The sequence below is a fragment of the Aythya fuligula genome, chromosome 2 (genome assembly GCF_009819795.1).
Source record: "Aythya fuligula isolate bAytFul2 chromosome 2, bAytFul2.pri, whole genome shotgun sequence".
Classification (NCBI taxonomy): Eukaryota; Metazoa; Chordata; class Aves; order Anseriformes; family Anatidae; genus Aythya; species Aythya fuligula.
Window position 1 is genome coordinate 137830305 of NC_045560.1, and position 18072 is coordinate 137848376.

Genomic DNA, 18072 nt, shown 5'->3' on the forward strand with positions numbered 1-18072 from the left:
GTTTTGATCTTCGTTCCTTTACATCACTGGTTAGCATGAGCACTCTGAGCCGAGCTATTTATACGCAGCAGCTGAAGTTAACTTGCAGCACCTCGTGCAGAAGTTCCGGTCTCCTACCTTTGTGCTACTGGTGGGGATGAAAGGAAAAGAGGGATGCAGCTTATACCTGGTGTAAGGAACATCCAAAGAGGTGAGGAACTGGCAGAAATCAACTCTACTAACTCCAGTGCAGCTGGAAGGATGCACTAGCTATTCCCAGATGGGAAGAGACACAACTAAACTGAGAGTGGATGTGGCACAGCTACTGGTGTTCAAGCTAGCAGGGACTGAAAAGGGAAAGGAAAGGAGATGGTATACTAATTTCTTTCAAGTTTAGTGTTCAAATGAATTTTAAAATAGAGCAAGATGCCAATTTAAGGCAAAACGGTGTGCCTTGTTTAAAACAAGCCAGCACAAACAACAAATTAAAGACTCCCAAGGCTAAGGCTGGATCGGAGAATGACAGCTCTAACTACGTTCAAGTTGCAAGAGGCTCCTTCCCCAAAATATGTACTTGGTTGGTCAGCCAGACAAAAGCTGCCAAATAGATCAGAGTGTGTTGAAACGTGAAGCCAAATCTCATCCACAGCAAACTGGACTCTCACTCTGCAACATACTGCTCTAAAGAGCTTATCTCTCCCTCACCCCCCTTTTTTTCCCTCTAAGTTATGAAGAAGTCAAAATTTTCAGAAGCTGGAATTGCTTTGTTTCTGATAGCCAAGAAAAATGAGCGTTTTATTGAAAAACAGAAAGTAGGTAACTCCCTGTGAACAGGGAGTAGCCTTCTCACAAGGAAAACAAACAAACAAATATAGATGTCAAACAGCAGAGCTGGCCTCAGCCTAACAGTCTCTTCTGGAAGCAGAAAAATAGCGTTGTGGGGTTTTATTTTAACAGCATTTATTAGTAGTAGCCTTGTGGAATTTCACCTACAGCATAGAAAATGCATGTTGCCAGAGGGCAAGGGATGGAGCTCATGGAGTCAGCCTGTCAGAGGCAGAGAATGCTTTGCACCAAGCTCCTTAGAGCTCCCATTTTTCAGCTACAAAGAATTTAAAATGCTGATGTGCCTCTAAGGTCAAAGTCTGGTGCTCTGGTCACAGAGCCCTTCAAATATTAACATCAAAAATTTGAATCCAAACCTAAAATGGCAGATTTTATGTTTCTGAAACATGAAGGAGGTAGTAGCTACCAAGCTACCATTCAGCTCTTTCCTTTTCCACGTTTATTGTGCAAACATAGCAGGAAGGTGTTTTACAGGCCCAGTATCCTGACCATAAATACCTGCCGCTCCAGATTCCTGGCTGTAGCTGATAGACGAGGAACGAATTGTTCTCAGGCGCAGACTTTGAGCTCTCTCCTGGCGAGCGGCATCGCAGGTCTGGTTCGGGTGCCAAATCTGCTTACAGTGATAGCAGAACTCAGTCCCGCAGCCTTCTCGTCCGCATGTAAGTTTGGGACAGCTGGCGCATCCAAACGCGATCACGGCGTATCTTGAATTATCAAGGGGGGCACAAGAGAAAATTTTGTTAATAAAATAAAGTTTTAGTTATAGACTAAAGCTAAAAAGAGCTACCAGAGCAGGTGAAGCAGCTACGAAGGCAGCAGGGATCAGGAGGTGACATTGTGTGGCCAGCACAAATTCTTTACCACCTTCATCTTCCATGTTAAAATATCAAAACAGAGAAACTATAACGTAAGGATTCGGCTTGCTAAATTAACTTCAGTTCCTACCCACTGCTTTATTTTCAATTATTTTATGCAATAGCTTTATTTTAAATAGAAAACATAACTATGCCCACTGCTACGAACACTTAAAGCATGAATGCAGTTTTATTCATACGAACAGCCTCCCTGTACAGACTTCAGCAGATCTGTAAGTACAGCAGGGCTGAAGTTTAGGGCTGTTCAAATGAAAGTAGCTTTATTTTAAGAGTATATTGTTAATTTTCAACGTACGCTGCCCCATTTATAGTAGCTGCATGAAATTCACGTAAAATATTCAGTAATGATGCTAAAATATTTCCACACAGATGTTTAGCTGAAACTTAGCTATTTTAATGTTAGAGTTGATGGATCTGAAGCTCCGTAAAGCTAATGTGGTATCATTTTGTTAATGTTTTAAACCAGCACGTTGGAGGTTGCTCCTCTTTAAGAGTTGTGCAAAACGAGCAGGAGTTTTCAACCTTTCAGTTCCAGATGACGTAGCTACACCCAATTACACCTGCTTGCCTGTTTTCAAACAATTTCCTTCCCGAGCAAAAACTCGTTTCGGCAACTGCTGGAATCTTTGATACGGTTGCCAAGTTAATCAGCTCAATTTGCCTCACTTAGAGCGACCGAAGAGCTAATTACCCTGCATGTACACAAAGTGGCTCCGGTCCAAACACTTCCTCAGCACAAAGGGGCACATCCACGATTCCTTCGTGTTGTATCAAAGCAGCTCAGGCTGCCGAGTGAAGTCTCAATTTGTTTGCTGCCTCCCACAGCTAACAGGGGATGGGCACGGACCTGAAATCACTCCCTGGGGCGGACTGATGTATTGGCAGACCTCTGGAAGTAAGCTTTTAGACCAAGGCAAGTGTTTGGTCAAACTGAACAAGATTACAGGTGTAGCCTCAACGCTCTGCATTGATTTTAGGCTGTGTGAATGCTCAAAGTTCTTGTTAGGCTGAGAGAAGGGACAAATAACTGAACTCAGGGTAACAGTGAGTTAAAAAAAAAAAAAAAAAGGACAACTCATTGCAGAAATGATGTATGGTGGGAGCAGAACAGGAACAAAAAATGCGCACTCTTTTCCCCGATCTGCGTTTTGCTTGACAGAGATAAAAATCTGAGAACTGCAGCTCTCTTCTAATAATGTCAGCAATAAAATCCCAGCGCAAAAACCCCTGAATAATTCAGGCAGAATAGAGGACAGACCACTTTCGGCATACTGATTCATCAAGGCTTATAAAAACGACATTTGACAACTCAAAATGTTGAAACCAAATCCTTGTAAAATTTGTCTAGAAGAAAGTCCAAGTGGTTTCCTCATCCCCAACTATTTGCCAATGTCCCCTAGCAAGCTATTGCAGATAGGCTGCAGCTGGTCCAGAGATTTTTACCTAATCTAGCCTAATTTACTTTATTTTACGCTACTCTAGCTTCCCTCCTTTCCCTCCCCACAGCCAGTATCGTGCCAGATGTTTCATCAGTGCACTGTCATATGGCATCCAATCGGTTTGTTCTCTTACCTCCATGGGCAGTAAATGATCCCTACTGAAATGCTCAACTTTAGCAAAGGATGCTACCTCATCCCCTGCACCTCTCCTGCTTTGGGATTAATCACAAATTTAGTAAACGCAAGCCACCCGGCTTCTTCAGGAGAATTTCTATGCATGCTAAACTCAGGTGAGCTACAACCTGCCAGTAATACACACCAAAAACTGATCAGAAAAGAGAGAAGCCCTCAATTTTCACTGGATATCGTGCAAGCCGAGTACAGCTGCCAAAGCCATTAGCAAAGTGTGGCTCCTGTTGCACCCCATCACTGGTAAAGCAGCCATCTGCTGAAGTCTGTGCCTGCTGTATGGGGCACGGGGTCTTCAAACAACCTTTGCTAGCATAAACTACTCTCTTCTGCTCAAGTACTGTGTGCTTTTTCCACAGAACTTAGTGGATTAAAATGGATCTATGCACTAAAACCTGAATCCCACGTCAAGCATTTCCCTGCCGTGAGGGTTTCCAAAGGTACAGATAAGGATGAGAAAACTGAGGTGCACTAAAAAAAGTAAAAATTGTCCATTAAACAAACCTGTGCCTTTCTTTTCCAGCACTTAGACTGAATCACTGCAACATGGTTTAACAGAAAACGTGACCACGTTCTCAGATACTCCTACACACCTTGAGTAACATCAGTTTGTTCAAGAACACCAAAATTCAGGGAATCCCAAGCAAAGAGACCAAAGGCTTATCCAACAATGCTTTCCATGGATTGCTTTCACTAGTAGTGAAGCTCTGATTTCATCCACATGACTTTGTTACAAACTCACGCAACCAATCCTTCTCCCAAGTCCTTCTTTCTCCTCTGCTCAAATTACACCACAGCAGTGCCATCCTTTTCGGACCAGAGGACCCAAGAAGCTGTCACCTTACCAGTCCCTTCTTTTGATCCACATTAGCAAATTATATTTCATTTAAAGTATGAAAGAAAAATTGTATTTCATCTAAAATGTTTCTTAATACACTGTTTAAATTTGAAAGCCTCTTAAATATTAAATATTCTGATAGTAATGTTCGGGTTGCTTAATCTACCTAATTGCCTGTTCTATTTAACTCGTACTCTTCAAACATTCCTCCTTTTTATCTCTCCTTACTGTTCATCTGTACCCAAAAATAGAGATATTCTCCAAGAGTTTTTACCGTGCGCTGCACATCTGGATTGCAGTCATGGCTACAACCTTTAGGCATTGTAGTAATGCAAAATAAAACCCCTAAAAAAGCAGCTTGCTGAAAAAAATGGCATTATGAGCCACCAACGGGAGAAAAGCGTGATGAGCCGCGCTGTAGTATTCAGCCTACTCATGTCAGAGTGATTTCAGAGCTGTTTAAATATTAAAGCAACGTTAAAACACTACGTTCTTCAGATAATAAGCAGGAACAAACTGATTATTATCTTACATCAGAACTCTGTTGACAGGCAACAAGTGGTGTGTCAACCAGCCAGAAGATATCTGAAACTGGAGAGGGCTTTTTATAAGAAGAAAATCTTCAATCATATTTCATTGTTAAAAAAAAAAAAAAAAAAAAGAGAAGTCCATGAAAAGTCCAAATAAATGGACTAAGCTAAAAGTACAGTAAACTAATTTTCATTTTATTTCTTGCTTTAACAGTGCAACATTTGAAGCTTTTCCCTGCAGTAGATACTTAGCAACCACCTAGCAATAAATTTCATTAATTTACTGACATTCTCTCTGTGCAGAGTAAGAAAATCCTACTTGAAGAAAAATGAGGTGGAAAGGTTTTTGTGTTTGCTTTTAATGAGAATTCTCTTTGCTACCCACTCGTACAACACAGAACAAAATACTGAAGCATTCAAAATACTGAAGTAAAGTGATTAACTTCTCAAAACACGCAGTGCTAGGCACGTTATCCGTTTATGCTGTCACTCCTTTTGCAGATATGGAAAAGAAAACCTACCCGCAATCTGGAGCTGGGCACCACCTACAATCGGGATCCGCAACAAGCCATCGCCTAAGCATGAACTCCTCGTATTTTTCCATCAGGATGTCGTCATTTAATATCAAACGGATATCGTGAGGGTTAAATCGTTCTGAGCACTCTGGGCAGCTAATATTAACTCTACTCTCAGAGATTTCTATCCGGAGATACTGCCGCAAGCAATCCACACAGGATCTATGGTGACAAGTCATGATCTCTGGGAACCTGTCCTTGGAGTGCCGCAGAAGGCACAAGGGGCATTCCATGAAGTCTCCGCTTGGTTTGCTGCTAGAGGTTGTTCCATTATCGGAAGAGGTACACGTGGAGAAAATAGAGTTCTTGTCCGTACACATTTCTGAATGAATGCTTTCGATGCTCGCAATTCCATCGACGCCCCCATTTAAATCCCTAGACTTGCGTTTTGTGTCTTTTTTCCTCCGAAAAAGAGAGCCCAAGGAGATTCTTCTTTTCTTTGGTGCCTTTTTAACCGACGGCAAACTCACAGAAGAAGCAGAAGACTGGAGGTCCCGATCAGAGCCCATTTGCCGATGTAAACTCATGTCTAGATCACTCATCAAAAATGGGTTAAATTTCACGTAGAATCCTACTCATTTTTAAGGATTAAAATAAGAGAGCCAGAGGACACATGCTTAAGTCATATATATTATGTAATCCAGTTTGAGAGTCTTCATGCAGAAAATTCAAACGTATCTTTGCCTGCAGCCAATTCTTCACAGGAATTCCCTGTATTAGGAGAAAAGAAGAAAAAATAGATTAGAATCACATCCATCACTTCAGGTACTGAAACACCACAGCGCTCTAATGACCTGTTATTCCTATTACTACCATCTTCTTCTCATCCTTTTAACCCAATATTTCTTTGTCTGCTTTTTTCTATCCATTACATCCTTCTCATCTTAACAAGACCAAACTGCCCCGGGGGCAAGGAACGTCTTCGTTGTGCTTAAGTGGCGCTGAGAACGGCGACCTCTCCCCCTGCTCCCTACGGATGTGTGCACAGGAACCACCGTAACCCAAGGTGACAAGTAAATGTATAACCAGCTCTTACACACAACACCCTCACAAGCTGAGAGCATTGGAAACTTTTGTTTCCTCTACGGTTTCCACACGTGATCAGATCATGGCCCAAACCTATAGGGTTAGTTAAAAGGAACTAAGGAGTTCTCTGTGTGTTTTGAATTCATTTAGACAACCAGCAGAAATCAAGTCACAGTGGCTAAACAACTCAGAGTATTCTCATATCCTAAGGGTTTGTAAAGCAGTAAACAGATGCATATTTTTATACATAAAGCACCTGAATATTTCAGAAAGCAGAGCTGGAGAGCGAGTGACAGGCAACGCTGCTTTGCCATTCCATCTCCGTACTGCAATCCAAGCAAAGACTAGAGTGAAGATGATGACATTTGAATTTTTCATGACATTTAAAGAAGTAAAGAGCAAAAACATCAACCAAAAAACAGATTCCCATCGCATACTAAGGCTGAATTATTCTCTTTAAGGCAGAGGGGTTCCCTGTTGCTTCAATGAGTGGCTCAAAGGAGAAAGGAAGGTGTTCTCCCATTCTCCTCTGACAGAGACCGCTACAAGCAGCACACCATCTCCAACCAAAAGCACCAGGTTGCCCCAAACACGCAAATATTCCCATTTTTTGCCAGCTTAATTGTACAAGAGGAATTCGTAGTCAACCACTTCTGTAACAGAAGAAGACATTTCTCATGAGACATCAGTGAAAACACCACCACAACCACCACCATCTCCTGGTTTTGTTTAAAAGACGTCTTATGTTTCATGTCAATAGGTTTTTGTTTTTGTTTTTTTTTTTAAGGAAAAATTAAAAAGACACTATATTCTGTTTTTTCCAAGTGTTGAATTATTACTTTTTTTTTTTCTTTTAAATGATGGAAAATCTTACCTCTGTGGAACACCATGCGAAAAGTCTTATTCCCAGGGTTTGTCTAAAATAAAAGCCAATTTCAGGAACATATTCTTCCCTGCTGAGGGAACACTCTCAGCCTCAAACCTAGCCAAGCAGAATCCCAGAGTGGCTGAGGCTGGCAGAGAAATCTGGAGGCCAGATTTTCACCCGGTGCCACCTGTGCCCAGGCAGGGACACCCAGAGCAGGGTGCCCAGCACCACGTCCAGGCGGCTGCTGAAGGGCTCCAAGGAGGAGACCCCACAGCCTCTCGGGGAGGCTCCCTCCCAGAGGGAACATCTTGGATGCTTCACCTGCTTCTGTTCCCCCACAATACAATGCAGTGGTTTTACTGCCACTGTTTCTCTTTCAGTGAGGTAAAACATTCCCTTATCTTTAAAAAAAATAAAATAAAATAAATTGCTCAATGATGCCAGAAGTGAATGTTCTTCTGTCTAGGATCTCAACATTGAATCATAAATATTGCTTGCAGTTGGTAGATAGTGTCTGAAATATACTACAGAAACAAATCCTATAGCCTCCAGCTGATTATAAATTCAGTTTGTAGGTCTAGAAGTGCAAGAATAACCTTAAAAGCATAATCAGAACTACATACTTCGTACTATTTGCATATTCACACAGATACTACCAGACTAGTGGAAAGCACCAGTCTTCTTCAGCCAGGAGAATCCACGAAGGAAGAGAAGTCAAAACATTTATTTCAAGCGTAAAGGTGTTTTTTTGTTTTAAATAAAACTAAATACGTGTAAAAAAAAGAGGAAGTAAACACAGAAACGCAGCCAGATCTATGACTATAAGCCTCCTCCTCCCTCTCTCTGGAGAGGAAAGAATGTGTATTACAACATTTCTGCCAGCTCCAGCAGATGCATGAAATCAAGAAATGGAAGCTGTGGTGATGATGAATCAGGCTTTTTTTTTTTTTTTTGTTAATAAACAAAGATTCTCCCATGCTCTTCTCCAGAAGCAGACGGCTAGGTCCTATAGCTCTCTGCGTAACGCAGTCTAAGAAGCAGCCTCTCAGAAAGAGCAGGCTGTCTTGAAATAACTGGCAGCTTCGCAAAGTCCTGACTGAATTTCCATCGTTTTCTTTAAAAGAGCAATCATCAATTACCCTCCCTAGATTTAAGTGCACGACGCTGGTTTTAAAAGCCATTCCCTTCCTTATATAGCAATTCTGGATTGCTGTTTCACTGACGTTCAAAGATGACTTTGCTGAGAAGCCTTGGCGGATGATTTATGACAGACAGAAAGGAAGACAAACCTTATAATGCTAATTCCGAGCAGAGCCGTAGGGAACCACAAAAGCCTGACGAGCGCCGTGTGGAGCCCTGGCCCATTCTCCTCCCGTTGCCCAACCCAACGCAGCATCTGCATGCTCGTGCTGCCAGGAGAAGGGAAGGAGATTTCCTTCTGTACAGGGGCAGAACACAATGCCTGCATTATCCCTGTAACAATGAGCCCACACGAAGGAGACACGCTGCGCGAAAAGTGAAGTGGTGAAATCAAAGGGCTTGAAAGGAGCTGCGGTACACGGTGATGAGCATCAATGGTCTGAGTTTGAGCTGCCTTTATTCCACGCTCTGCACCACTCCTCCAGCCCAGCACAACCTCTGTCAACATACAGAAGCGACTAATGCAGGCAGCAGGGAAGGGATTAAAAAAAAAAAGCCACACACGCAGCATCATTCCTAAAAATATAAGTTCACCGCTGTCCTCAACATTTCCTCAAAAGCACTTACAGACTACAGAAAAAAAAAACTTGGTTTTGGCTTCCTGCCATGCCTAAAACCCTACCACAAATCAGGATTCCTGCAGTTCCTCACATTCTCCTCATGCCACAGACTACCACAAGACACAAGTCACCACAGCACAAAACACCTTATAATTTGAACTTTTCCAAAAGCACAAGTGACATTTATAGATGTAGCTCCCAAAGCCCAGCACGTAATTGCTCCCTGTTCCTTCGGGAATGTCTCCTAAACAGTTTGATGGAAAAATCTAACATCACTTACATCCAGTTCATTCCCTTTTGTATTTCATTTTTATCACACTCCCTTAAGTAAATGCTATTGCCGACCACATAAAGCAGTGGCAGGGAAAGTAAATAAGGCTTTGGAAATCTTGGAAAGGGAAAAGTTTTCAACTTCGCGATAACAGGAAAATATCTTCTGGTATGGCTTTTTATAACATAACATTACCATCTCACCAATTTCAAAATTTTTTAAGAAATGCTCTAGGACAGCCAAGTACAACCCTACCGGTTTTGCAAGAAAGCAGCAATGAAGTACTACTCCCATAAGCTGATTTCTACAGAAAACAAATGTGCTCGTGTTCCTAACTGTCCTTCCAACACAGAAGCATGAACGTAGCACGTTGCCTGCTCTTGCACCACACATGCACTCACAGGAGCAATAAATACAAGATTCTCAGCTACCAGTACAAGTAGTTTCACACACCTTTGCAAAATGAGGGCAGGCTTAAATATTCACGTATGCAAAAAGAAAAAACAGCGTAAATGTAGATGCAACCACATCCTCACACTAGAACCCTTAATAGTCCCTTATGTCATTGATGCTTAAATTGCAAATTTTGACTTTTCCTGTTGCAAATGATCACCCTTTCATCACAGGCATTTGTTCCTCCCGGCAATTTAGTCAAGCGTCAACTCTGCATTGCTATACTGAAAGCAATTTCTTGATTAAAACTGATTAATAACAGCTCCCTTTGACACCTGTAATTCCAAACACCTATGCTCTGTAGTTGTTTTGTGAGATGCGCTACTTCAACTTGAAGACAGCTGTAGCAAAAAAGCCCAGAGCTTGAAATTCATCCACTGACAATGCATCTGCAGATCTGAAAACCACTTCTGCCTCCCCCTTCCAATGAGGATTTCCTGTTGTGATCGTACAGTAGCCTGGAATTTCTACTTCATGACGTTCTTATGCACAGATAACCATCTATAGGAGGCATCACAAAGGCATGCTGTTTTGTTTACTCCATAACGTACGAACCGTAAAAATAAAATGGGATGATATAAAACATGCAAAAGCTTAAGATACTAAATTAAATGCCAATGAACAGGAATTTTTAAACAACAATCACGTTTATGGCTCCAATAGGCATTCTTTAAGCGTCACTTTGTTCCATAACAGTCTTTAAATTGGGGGAAAAAAGCTTTTGTCTGAGGATTTCTAAAGAATATACCTCTACTGCCTTTAAACTTGGTTCACCCAGAAGTCTGGTATCATGAAGAGTTAAAACAATGAAGAACAGTTCAATGCGTTTCCCCTCAAAAACTGCATTTAAAAATAACAACATATTCACCATTTAATATTTACAAGACTAAAGGCATATTTAGGAGATCAGCCACCCTTGTCCTTATGGGTGACTTCCACACAGCTGACACAAACAGAGCCAGGAGATTCCTGAAACACCTTGATGATAACTTCTTAGTACAGGTACTAAGGGAAAGGCACCCTCCTGGTACCTTTGTTCCTTCTCAACAGAGAGGATCTCATGGGTGAAGTGGTGATCAGTGGGCATCTTGGCCCTAGTGACACAAAGAGTTTAAAGTCTTTGGTGGTAGGAGAAAAACTGCCACCAAAATTTCAACCCTGGATATGAGGAGAGCAGACTTCAGGCTGCTAGGGGAAATAGTTGGTAGAGCCCCCTGAAAAGCTGCTTTTAAAGACACTGGGGTCCATCAGTGCTGGTCACTTCTGAAGTACCACTTCTTAAGAGCACAGGAGAAGGCAATTCCAAAACGTCAAAGCACACAGGGCAGAAGGCCAACTTGGCTGAGCAGGGATTTTATTCTAGAGATTAGGTGGAAAAAGAAAAGTATATGGCCACTGGAAGCACGGTTGGGTGACACTGGAGGACTACAGAGATGCTGTTTGCCATTGCAGAGAGAAAATTTGTATGGCAATTTGATGATTGCAGTAACGATGAACTCCCAGCCAACCCCAAGCTTGTGCAGGATTTGCTGCTCCAAGTGGCTGATAATTTATGGGCCTGATGGGACTCAACCCAGGGTACTGAAGGAGCTGGCTGATGTCATCACGAGACCTCTCTAAATTACTTTTCAATGGTCTTGGGAATCTGGAGAGGTCCCATCTGACTGGAAGCTGGCAAACACTGTTCCAATTTTCAAGAAGGAAGACCCTGGTAATTACAGGCCTGTCAGTCTCACTTCAGTGCCTGATAAAATTATGGAGAAGATTATTCTGGGAGTTAATGAGAAACACCTGAAGACAATGCAGTCATTGGTCACAGCTAACATGGGATCACAAGGGGAAAAGTCCTGTTTAACAAACTTAATTTCCTTTTACAACCAGGTCACCCTCTTAGCTGACCGAGGGAAGCCAGTTGATGCAGCCTTTTAGGATTTCAGCAAAGCTTTCAATACTGCTTCCCACAGTATTCTTCTGGACAAAATGTCCAGCACACAGCTACATAAATACATAATATGACGAGTGAACAATTGGCTGATGGGTTGGGCTCAAAGGGTTTAGTAAACAGGGTTACATCGTCCTGGCAGCCAGTCACCATTCTACAGGGCTCCTTTTCACAGCCAGTTCTCTTTAATGTTTTCATGAATTACTTGGATATAGGACTTAAAGGTACACTAAGTTTGTAGATAACACTAAACTGGGAGGAGCTGCTGACTCCCTTGAAGGCAGAGAGACCTTGCAGAGAGATCTTAACAAATTAGAGAGCTGGGCAATCACCAGCAATATGAAATTTAATAAGAGCAAGTGCCAGATTCCACACCTGGGACAGGACAACCCTGGTTTTATGTACAGACCAGGGGATGAGAGGCTGAAAAACAGCCCCACGGAAAGGGATCTGGGGGTTCTGGTCCCAGCAAGGTGCACATGAGCCAGCAGCGTGCCCTGGCAGCCCACAGGGCCAACCCCACCCTGGGGTGCCTCAGGGCCAGCACCGCCAGCCGGGAAAGGGAAGGGATTGTCCTGCTCTGCTCTTTGTTTTGGGCACCACAGTGTAAGAAAGATATAAAACTGTTAGGGAGTGTCCAAAGGAGGGCTACAGAGATGGTGAAGGGTCTAGAGGGGAAGATGTATGAGGAGCAGCTGAGGTCCCTTGGTGTGCTCAGCCCCGAGCAGAGCAGGCTGAGGGGAGGCCTCATGGCGGCCTGCAGCTCCCTCACGAGGGGAGCGGAGGGGCAGGCGCTGAGCTCTGCTCTCTGGGGACAGCGACAGGACCCGAGGGAACGGCATGGAGCTGGGACAGGGGAGGGTCAGGCTGGGGGTTAGGGAAAGGATCTGCACAAAATGGGTGATCCGGCACTGGGACAGGCTCCTCAGGGAAGTGGTCACAGCACCGAGCCTGATGGAGTTCAAGAAGCAGTTGGACAATGCCCTCACACACAGGGTCTGATTTTGGGGTGGTCCTGTGTGGAGCCGGGAGATGGACACAGCGATCCTTATGGATCTTTCAACTCAGGATATTCTGTGATTCTACGAAATGCAGTTCGTGCATTTTTTTCATGCCTTCTATCTTTAATTTCCAATAAAAGGTGCACGTAATCCAAATAATATGATCTCTTTACACTAAAAAATTATAAAATTATTAACTTCTATTGAGTATCAGAAGCTTTCTCAAGCCTTGAAGAAGTACCCAGACCTTAAGAAACTTATGTTTATCATTCACAGTGATTCATTACAGTGTGCCAGGATGCAAAAACGTGAAGTCAAAGTGACCTAAATAATTGATTCACCTCAAACTGAGCTGTGTAAAACTACTTTAAGTATATACTAAGGTCAACTGTACTTCACTATGGCTTTCTACTTTTTAAAAAAGAGGGCACCAGTGTGGTAGCTTACATTTTCCAAAACTGATCTAAGCAAAAAGTCATTCTTATCTCTCAGACACTTGTGCAAGATACCTTTACGTTCGCATCCTAGGTCATTCTAACAGCCGCCACATACATGAATGCCTCACTTCAAGCATGCAGACCACTGGTACTCAAGTTACCAGAGTGTCCTATTACTAGCAGATCTTTTTCAAAGTGCAAATTACTTCTTCATTTGGTTAATTAGGCTCTCACTTCTCTGTATCTATGATGGACTTACTGATTGATGCACAGAAGCCATTATTTCAGAAACAGGACTCTCATATCCACATTTCAATGACAAATTCACCAAAACCTTTAGGAATGTCATGACAGGTCTTAAACTTTACCTATCAACTTTAAAGAAACAGAAGGACATTTCCAGTGAAATAATTTCACTTTTAACTTTTGTGTGTTCAAACAACTGGGAATTGAGCTGCACCAAACATTCACTAATTTCACACTGGAGTTTGCAGTAGACTCAATAGAGGTGCTGACATGATCACAAAAATGCCCGTATCGGCACAAAACCGATAAGCACAACAGAGTAGGGGCCTTATCCCAACACTGAAAGGTAGTCACAGCCTCTAGGAAGAACCAGCTTGACATGAGTAGGGCATTAAATCACTGCCAAGTGAGAAAAAAAGGGATCTCCCAGGAGCAAAAGGATTTGTGGGATTCATCATACGGGATGAATTTCTGTAACAGCAGTTTTGAAGTCTTTTAATAATTAGGATTGGTTTAGAAATAAGTAATACTTTGTTAGAATTAAACAAAAGAATATTTGAGATACCAAAAGCTGAAAAAAATTTAGCAAGAGTCCCTGACCATGTGCAGCCTCTTTTTTCAGCTGAGAATCCAGACTAAAGCAAAAAGACAACTGCAATTTATCTGTAAAACATCTGTCAACATTAAAGAGAAATATTATGGTTTCTCTAATCAACTTTATGCCTACATTATTACTCCATATTCCAAGTGACGTTAGAAAAAAATTTGGTTTTCACAGCTTCAATTACGTACAAGGATTTAAGAAGAAGAACATTTGTTAAGGCAGAGATATTTTAATCCCTTAAAAGTCTAGGGGCTGCATGCAAGGTTATGTCCCAGTTTGTTCTACTGAACTGCATTTTTCCTTGCAGTCCTCTTGTCAATTATCTGGAAATGTTATTTTCACTTACCGAACAAAACCATAATTGTTTGTAAGACAATGAAGCAAGCAGACAGACTATGGACCCGCTTGGGCTCAGAGCCTAAGACAGTCAGACTGACCGGCCATTAAAATCAAAAGATTGACAGTATTTAAAATATACAGAACCCTGCAGAGTAAACAACGCAGAAATGCCAGAAGTTAACTGATATACAATGTTCTGCTTCAAAATCTGCAATGGTATTTAGCACGACTAACCAATCCTGACAGCTAGAAAAATCTTCATCAGCTTATAAAAAAACAGTTATGCTTCTTCCTTAGAAATTTATGCGCAATACATCCTGTATCATGTGTCCATGACAGCTGCTATTGGGAAAGGAAGTCCTGCAAGCTGCTCAACTCATTCTGAAAGTCGCTGAGTGACTGCCTGCCAGCTCCAGCAAAACTGTTCCCCTTGCTCTTACAGAGCTGCAGGCTCTTATTTACAAGCACTCTCATGTACCTCCCAGCTCAGCTTAGTTGTGTTTTTTTTTTCTCCTTTTTTTTTCCTTCTTTTTTTTTTTTTTTTTTTTTGGGGACACACACACAAAGTCCTTTCAAATCCCAAAGGCACACTCCATCATCAAACACAAGCAGCTTAGGAGAGAAACCTCTTTTCCTCTACAATTCAGATGTCCAGTAAAAGCTTTCCTCTGCACAGACATAGATTACGAGCGAGGCCAGCCACGGTAAACTGGAGGTTGACTGATATTCTTGTAAGGGCCCACGCTGTATGCCCGTATTTTGCTGACAAACGACAAATGGGCAACAATTCCTGAAACTCTAAAAACATTCATTTTCCAAACCAGCAGCATTAAATCTGGATACAGCGAGCGCAATGGTTGACCAAAACTAACAACTCAGTGGAGACAGACTTGTTCCTAGTCATAAATCTCCCAGCCTACATCTGTTGGGAACGAGACGAACAGGATCAATTTTCCCTTATCTAACTGAGCAGAGCCAGTCTTGGTTTAACCATGCATTCTCTCGCTGTACAAGAAAAAAAAATGCTTATTCTAGACACTGTGCAAACAAATGTACACCAAATTCTGCCAACACAAACCAGTCTTGGAAACCCTGGGAAGAAATAAAAAAGGAAGAAAAACAAAACACCAGAACTATTTTTCCTTTAACCATTAAAAGCTTCACGTTGCCAGAGTTTTTTCTTGCAGAAGTGATGGCAATGTTTTCTTCTTGCAGCAGTATCAAAATAATCCCAAAGCACGTTTTCTTTGCTTAAAGCAAAATCTCAAAGCAGGATTTTTTCAGCTCTGCATTTCCTTTAGTCAAGAGCAAGCATTTCTTACTTTTTTTTTTTTTTTTTGCTCTTTAAAACAACTATTGGATGATGCCTTGGCATTTATTTCAGCTGCAATTTAATCTGAACTATACATTGCAAAATAACTGAATAAACACATACACAGGTGAAATAACGCCAGAAGGTTTTGTTTCCTGCAAGTGGCACCAATACTGCAAGGGGAAAACATTGCAACACTTCTGAACACTTAGATCATTCCTTCAGGAAAAGCTGCTCCAAAATGAAAATAACCAAGACTTTCATAAATTTCCAGAATATGCAGATGTAATTTCAGGCCTGTAATCATGCCTGATCAAACAGTAATGGCTACACAATGAGTTCTGAGCAGCTTTTGTTTCCAAACAAGCTGCATAATTTGCCCTACTATAAAAACAAAGCAAATAAAACGTACCACAATGTAAGATGGGACAAATATTGCAGCAGCGGGATATGAAACCGACAGCAGGAGTGCCAGAGACAGCACAGAGACTCTGAAGAGCAGCACACCATGCTGTAGGGGCAGAAGTCTGGGGTAAAAAGAATACATAGGAGCTAACAGATCTCAGCTCCTGGCTCCTAGGAAGCTTGAAATTTAAGAGCTAGGAGTTTGTCTTGCACTGAGACAAGATATTACTGACCAGCTGACTGACAGCATCTTCCAGCTCCCTTCCAGTTTTCCTCTGGCATAACTAACCTCTATTTTCAGGGTGGGGAAGAAAAAGAAAAAAGCACACTGTTCTTGAAATATGTCTCAAAGAGTGCTGGAAACTATTCATGTATTAGTTTCTAATTCTCTGGTGCTATATTTTCAGTTGTATTCAAAATATACATATCCATCTTAATACAATTTGTGAAGTACTCAAAACTAACTTGAAAAGGGAGCGAGTTAATACAGGTTTTGACTTCTCTCAGTGAGAGTGAGTCAGGTTGCGTTACCTTAGCCAGGCACAGGAGAGATGCTTGGTCACGGTTCCTGGAAGCCACTGTTTGACAACCCACAGCAGCCTCCCTACAGACGCTGCAAACTGAGAGTGCATCTCGGGCCTGGCAGCTTACCTATAACATGTCCAATCCCACTGCCACCTGGGCTATGAATGCGTTCTGCCAACATACAAACATTAGCTACAAAGTTCTGCATGGCTGAGTTTTTATTTGATGATTTTCCTCATTAAACTGGTGCAATTTTAAGGACAGAGCAAGATGAAAACAGAACGAACGAGCGAAAGAAAGAGACAAAAACAAAGACGGGGAAAGGTCTAGCCAGGGAAACAAAAATAAGCCCTCCTGCCAGGAACACTGCCTCTAGCTTCCAGACAGGAAACGCTCGCTGCCTCCAGAAAAACCATTGGCGTCAGGAAACGGCAGAAGTACCACGGAACTTATCTCACGGCCCAACCTGCTGCAGAAAGAAATGGGAACAGTAAAAAAAAAAAAAGGGCAGCAAAGACATCAGATAGCCGTAAAGCACTCAATCTTCGCTTACCAATACACGAGGTGTGAAGTTTGATCTTCCTGATGCTTCTCTGGGGGCAAAGAGCAAGTGGAAAGGATTCTTCCAACCCCATTGAGATTCAGTAAATTAGAAAAGGCTGGGCTGAAGAGATAGAGCCCAGTCAGCAGAGACAGGGCAAGAGAAGGGGAATGATCTAGCAGCCTTTACAGACAGATTCCACCAGCAGTATAAATGGTGTAAACGCTAGTTAAAAAGCACAAAAGGAGAAAATGCTGAATGTATGCCATTAAAAATACATCCGATGCTGTACCTATGCTGGAAATACATGCCAACAGGGGTAAGTTCCTCTGCCAGCAGTGTTTCACCACCTACAACATCATCCACTACGCCAAAAAATACGCTGTGTCAGCATGCAACAGGGTTCAGCTTGGTTGATGCGACTTTTTCCAAGCATTTTTCACTGACAGCAACGCAGTGTAACAACACTAACTCACAACACAAACTCATACCCACATGCAAGCCCACACATTCCTTCTAGCAGCTCTTTAACTACGCTTTCTTGGACATTACATTTTTCTTCACCCAGCATCATCTCTAAGAGCTTTCTCTACACGTTTATGGCAACATCCATCAGTTAGAGCACTCTGTGCAACGCTGACACATTATCCATTTCAAGCAGTTACAAGAGGGGGAAAAAAAGCAAAGCGAGCATAACAATTCCTAGAAAAGCTCCTGTGCTTATTTTCTCCATTACTGAAAACAGCTTCGACACTTTCTCATTATGACTTCCAACCAAAGGGGGGTTATTTCAGGTTCTGAGGTAAAACCATACTTTGTGGTTTTTAAGCAGTAACACTGGGACATGCCTTCAACGACATCCTTTTTAGTAAACCTTAAAAAACAAAGAAAAAGTCAAATTTAAAAGCTTCCTAAGATCACAGAAACATCAGATCTGGTAAACTGAATTAGCACAGAAGACGCTGCCTCAGGCCAAGACTACTTGTTAACCTGAACTTGAGATAAAGTCCTCAGATGTCAGGATGAATTTTTCTTTAAAAAGCAGATTAAACAGTTTGTAGAAGCTAC

The 18072-nt window shown here is 42.0% G+C and overlaps 1 protein-coding gene across 2 annotated transcripts in view; it reads right to left on the reverse strand.

Annotated features, from left to right (window-relative positions):
- The window catches only part of RNF19A (ring finger protein 19A, RBR E3 ubiquitin protein ligase), a 55766-nt gene that overhangs the window by 12965 nt on the left and 24729 nt on the right, over positions 1-18072 (reverse strand). For both annotated transcript variants that reach the window (XM_032181592.1, XM_032181593.1), the window contains exons 3-4: positions 5221-5985; positions 1324-1532 (exon numbers count right to left, since the gene is read on the reverse strand). In XM_032181592.1, the coding sequence (XP_032037483.1) occupies positions 1324-1532; positions 5221-5816 (805 nt within the window). In that variant the 5' untranslated portion in view covers positions 5817-5985. The remainder of the gene's footprint in view (positions 1-1323; positions 1533-5220; positions 5986-18072) is intronic.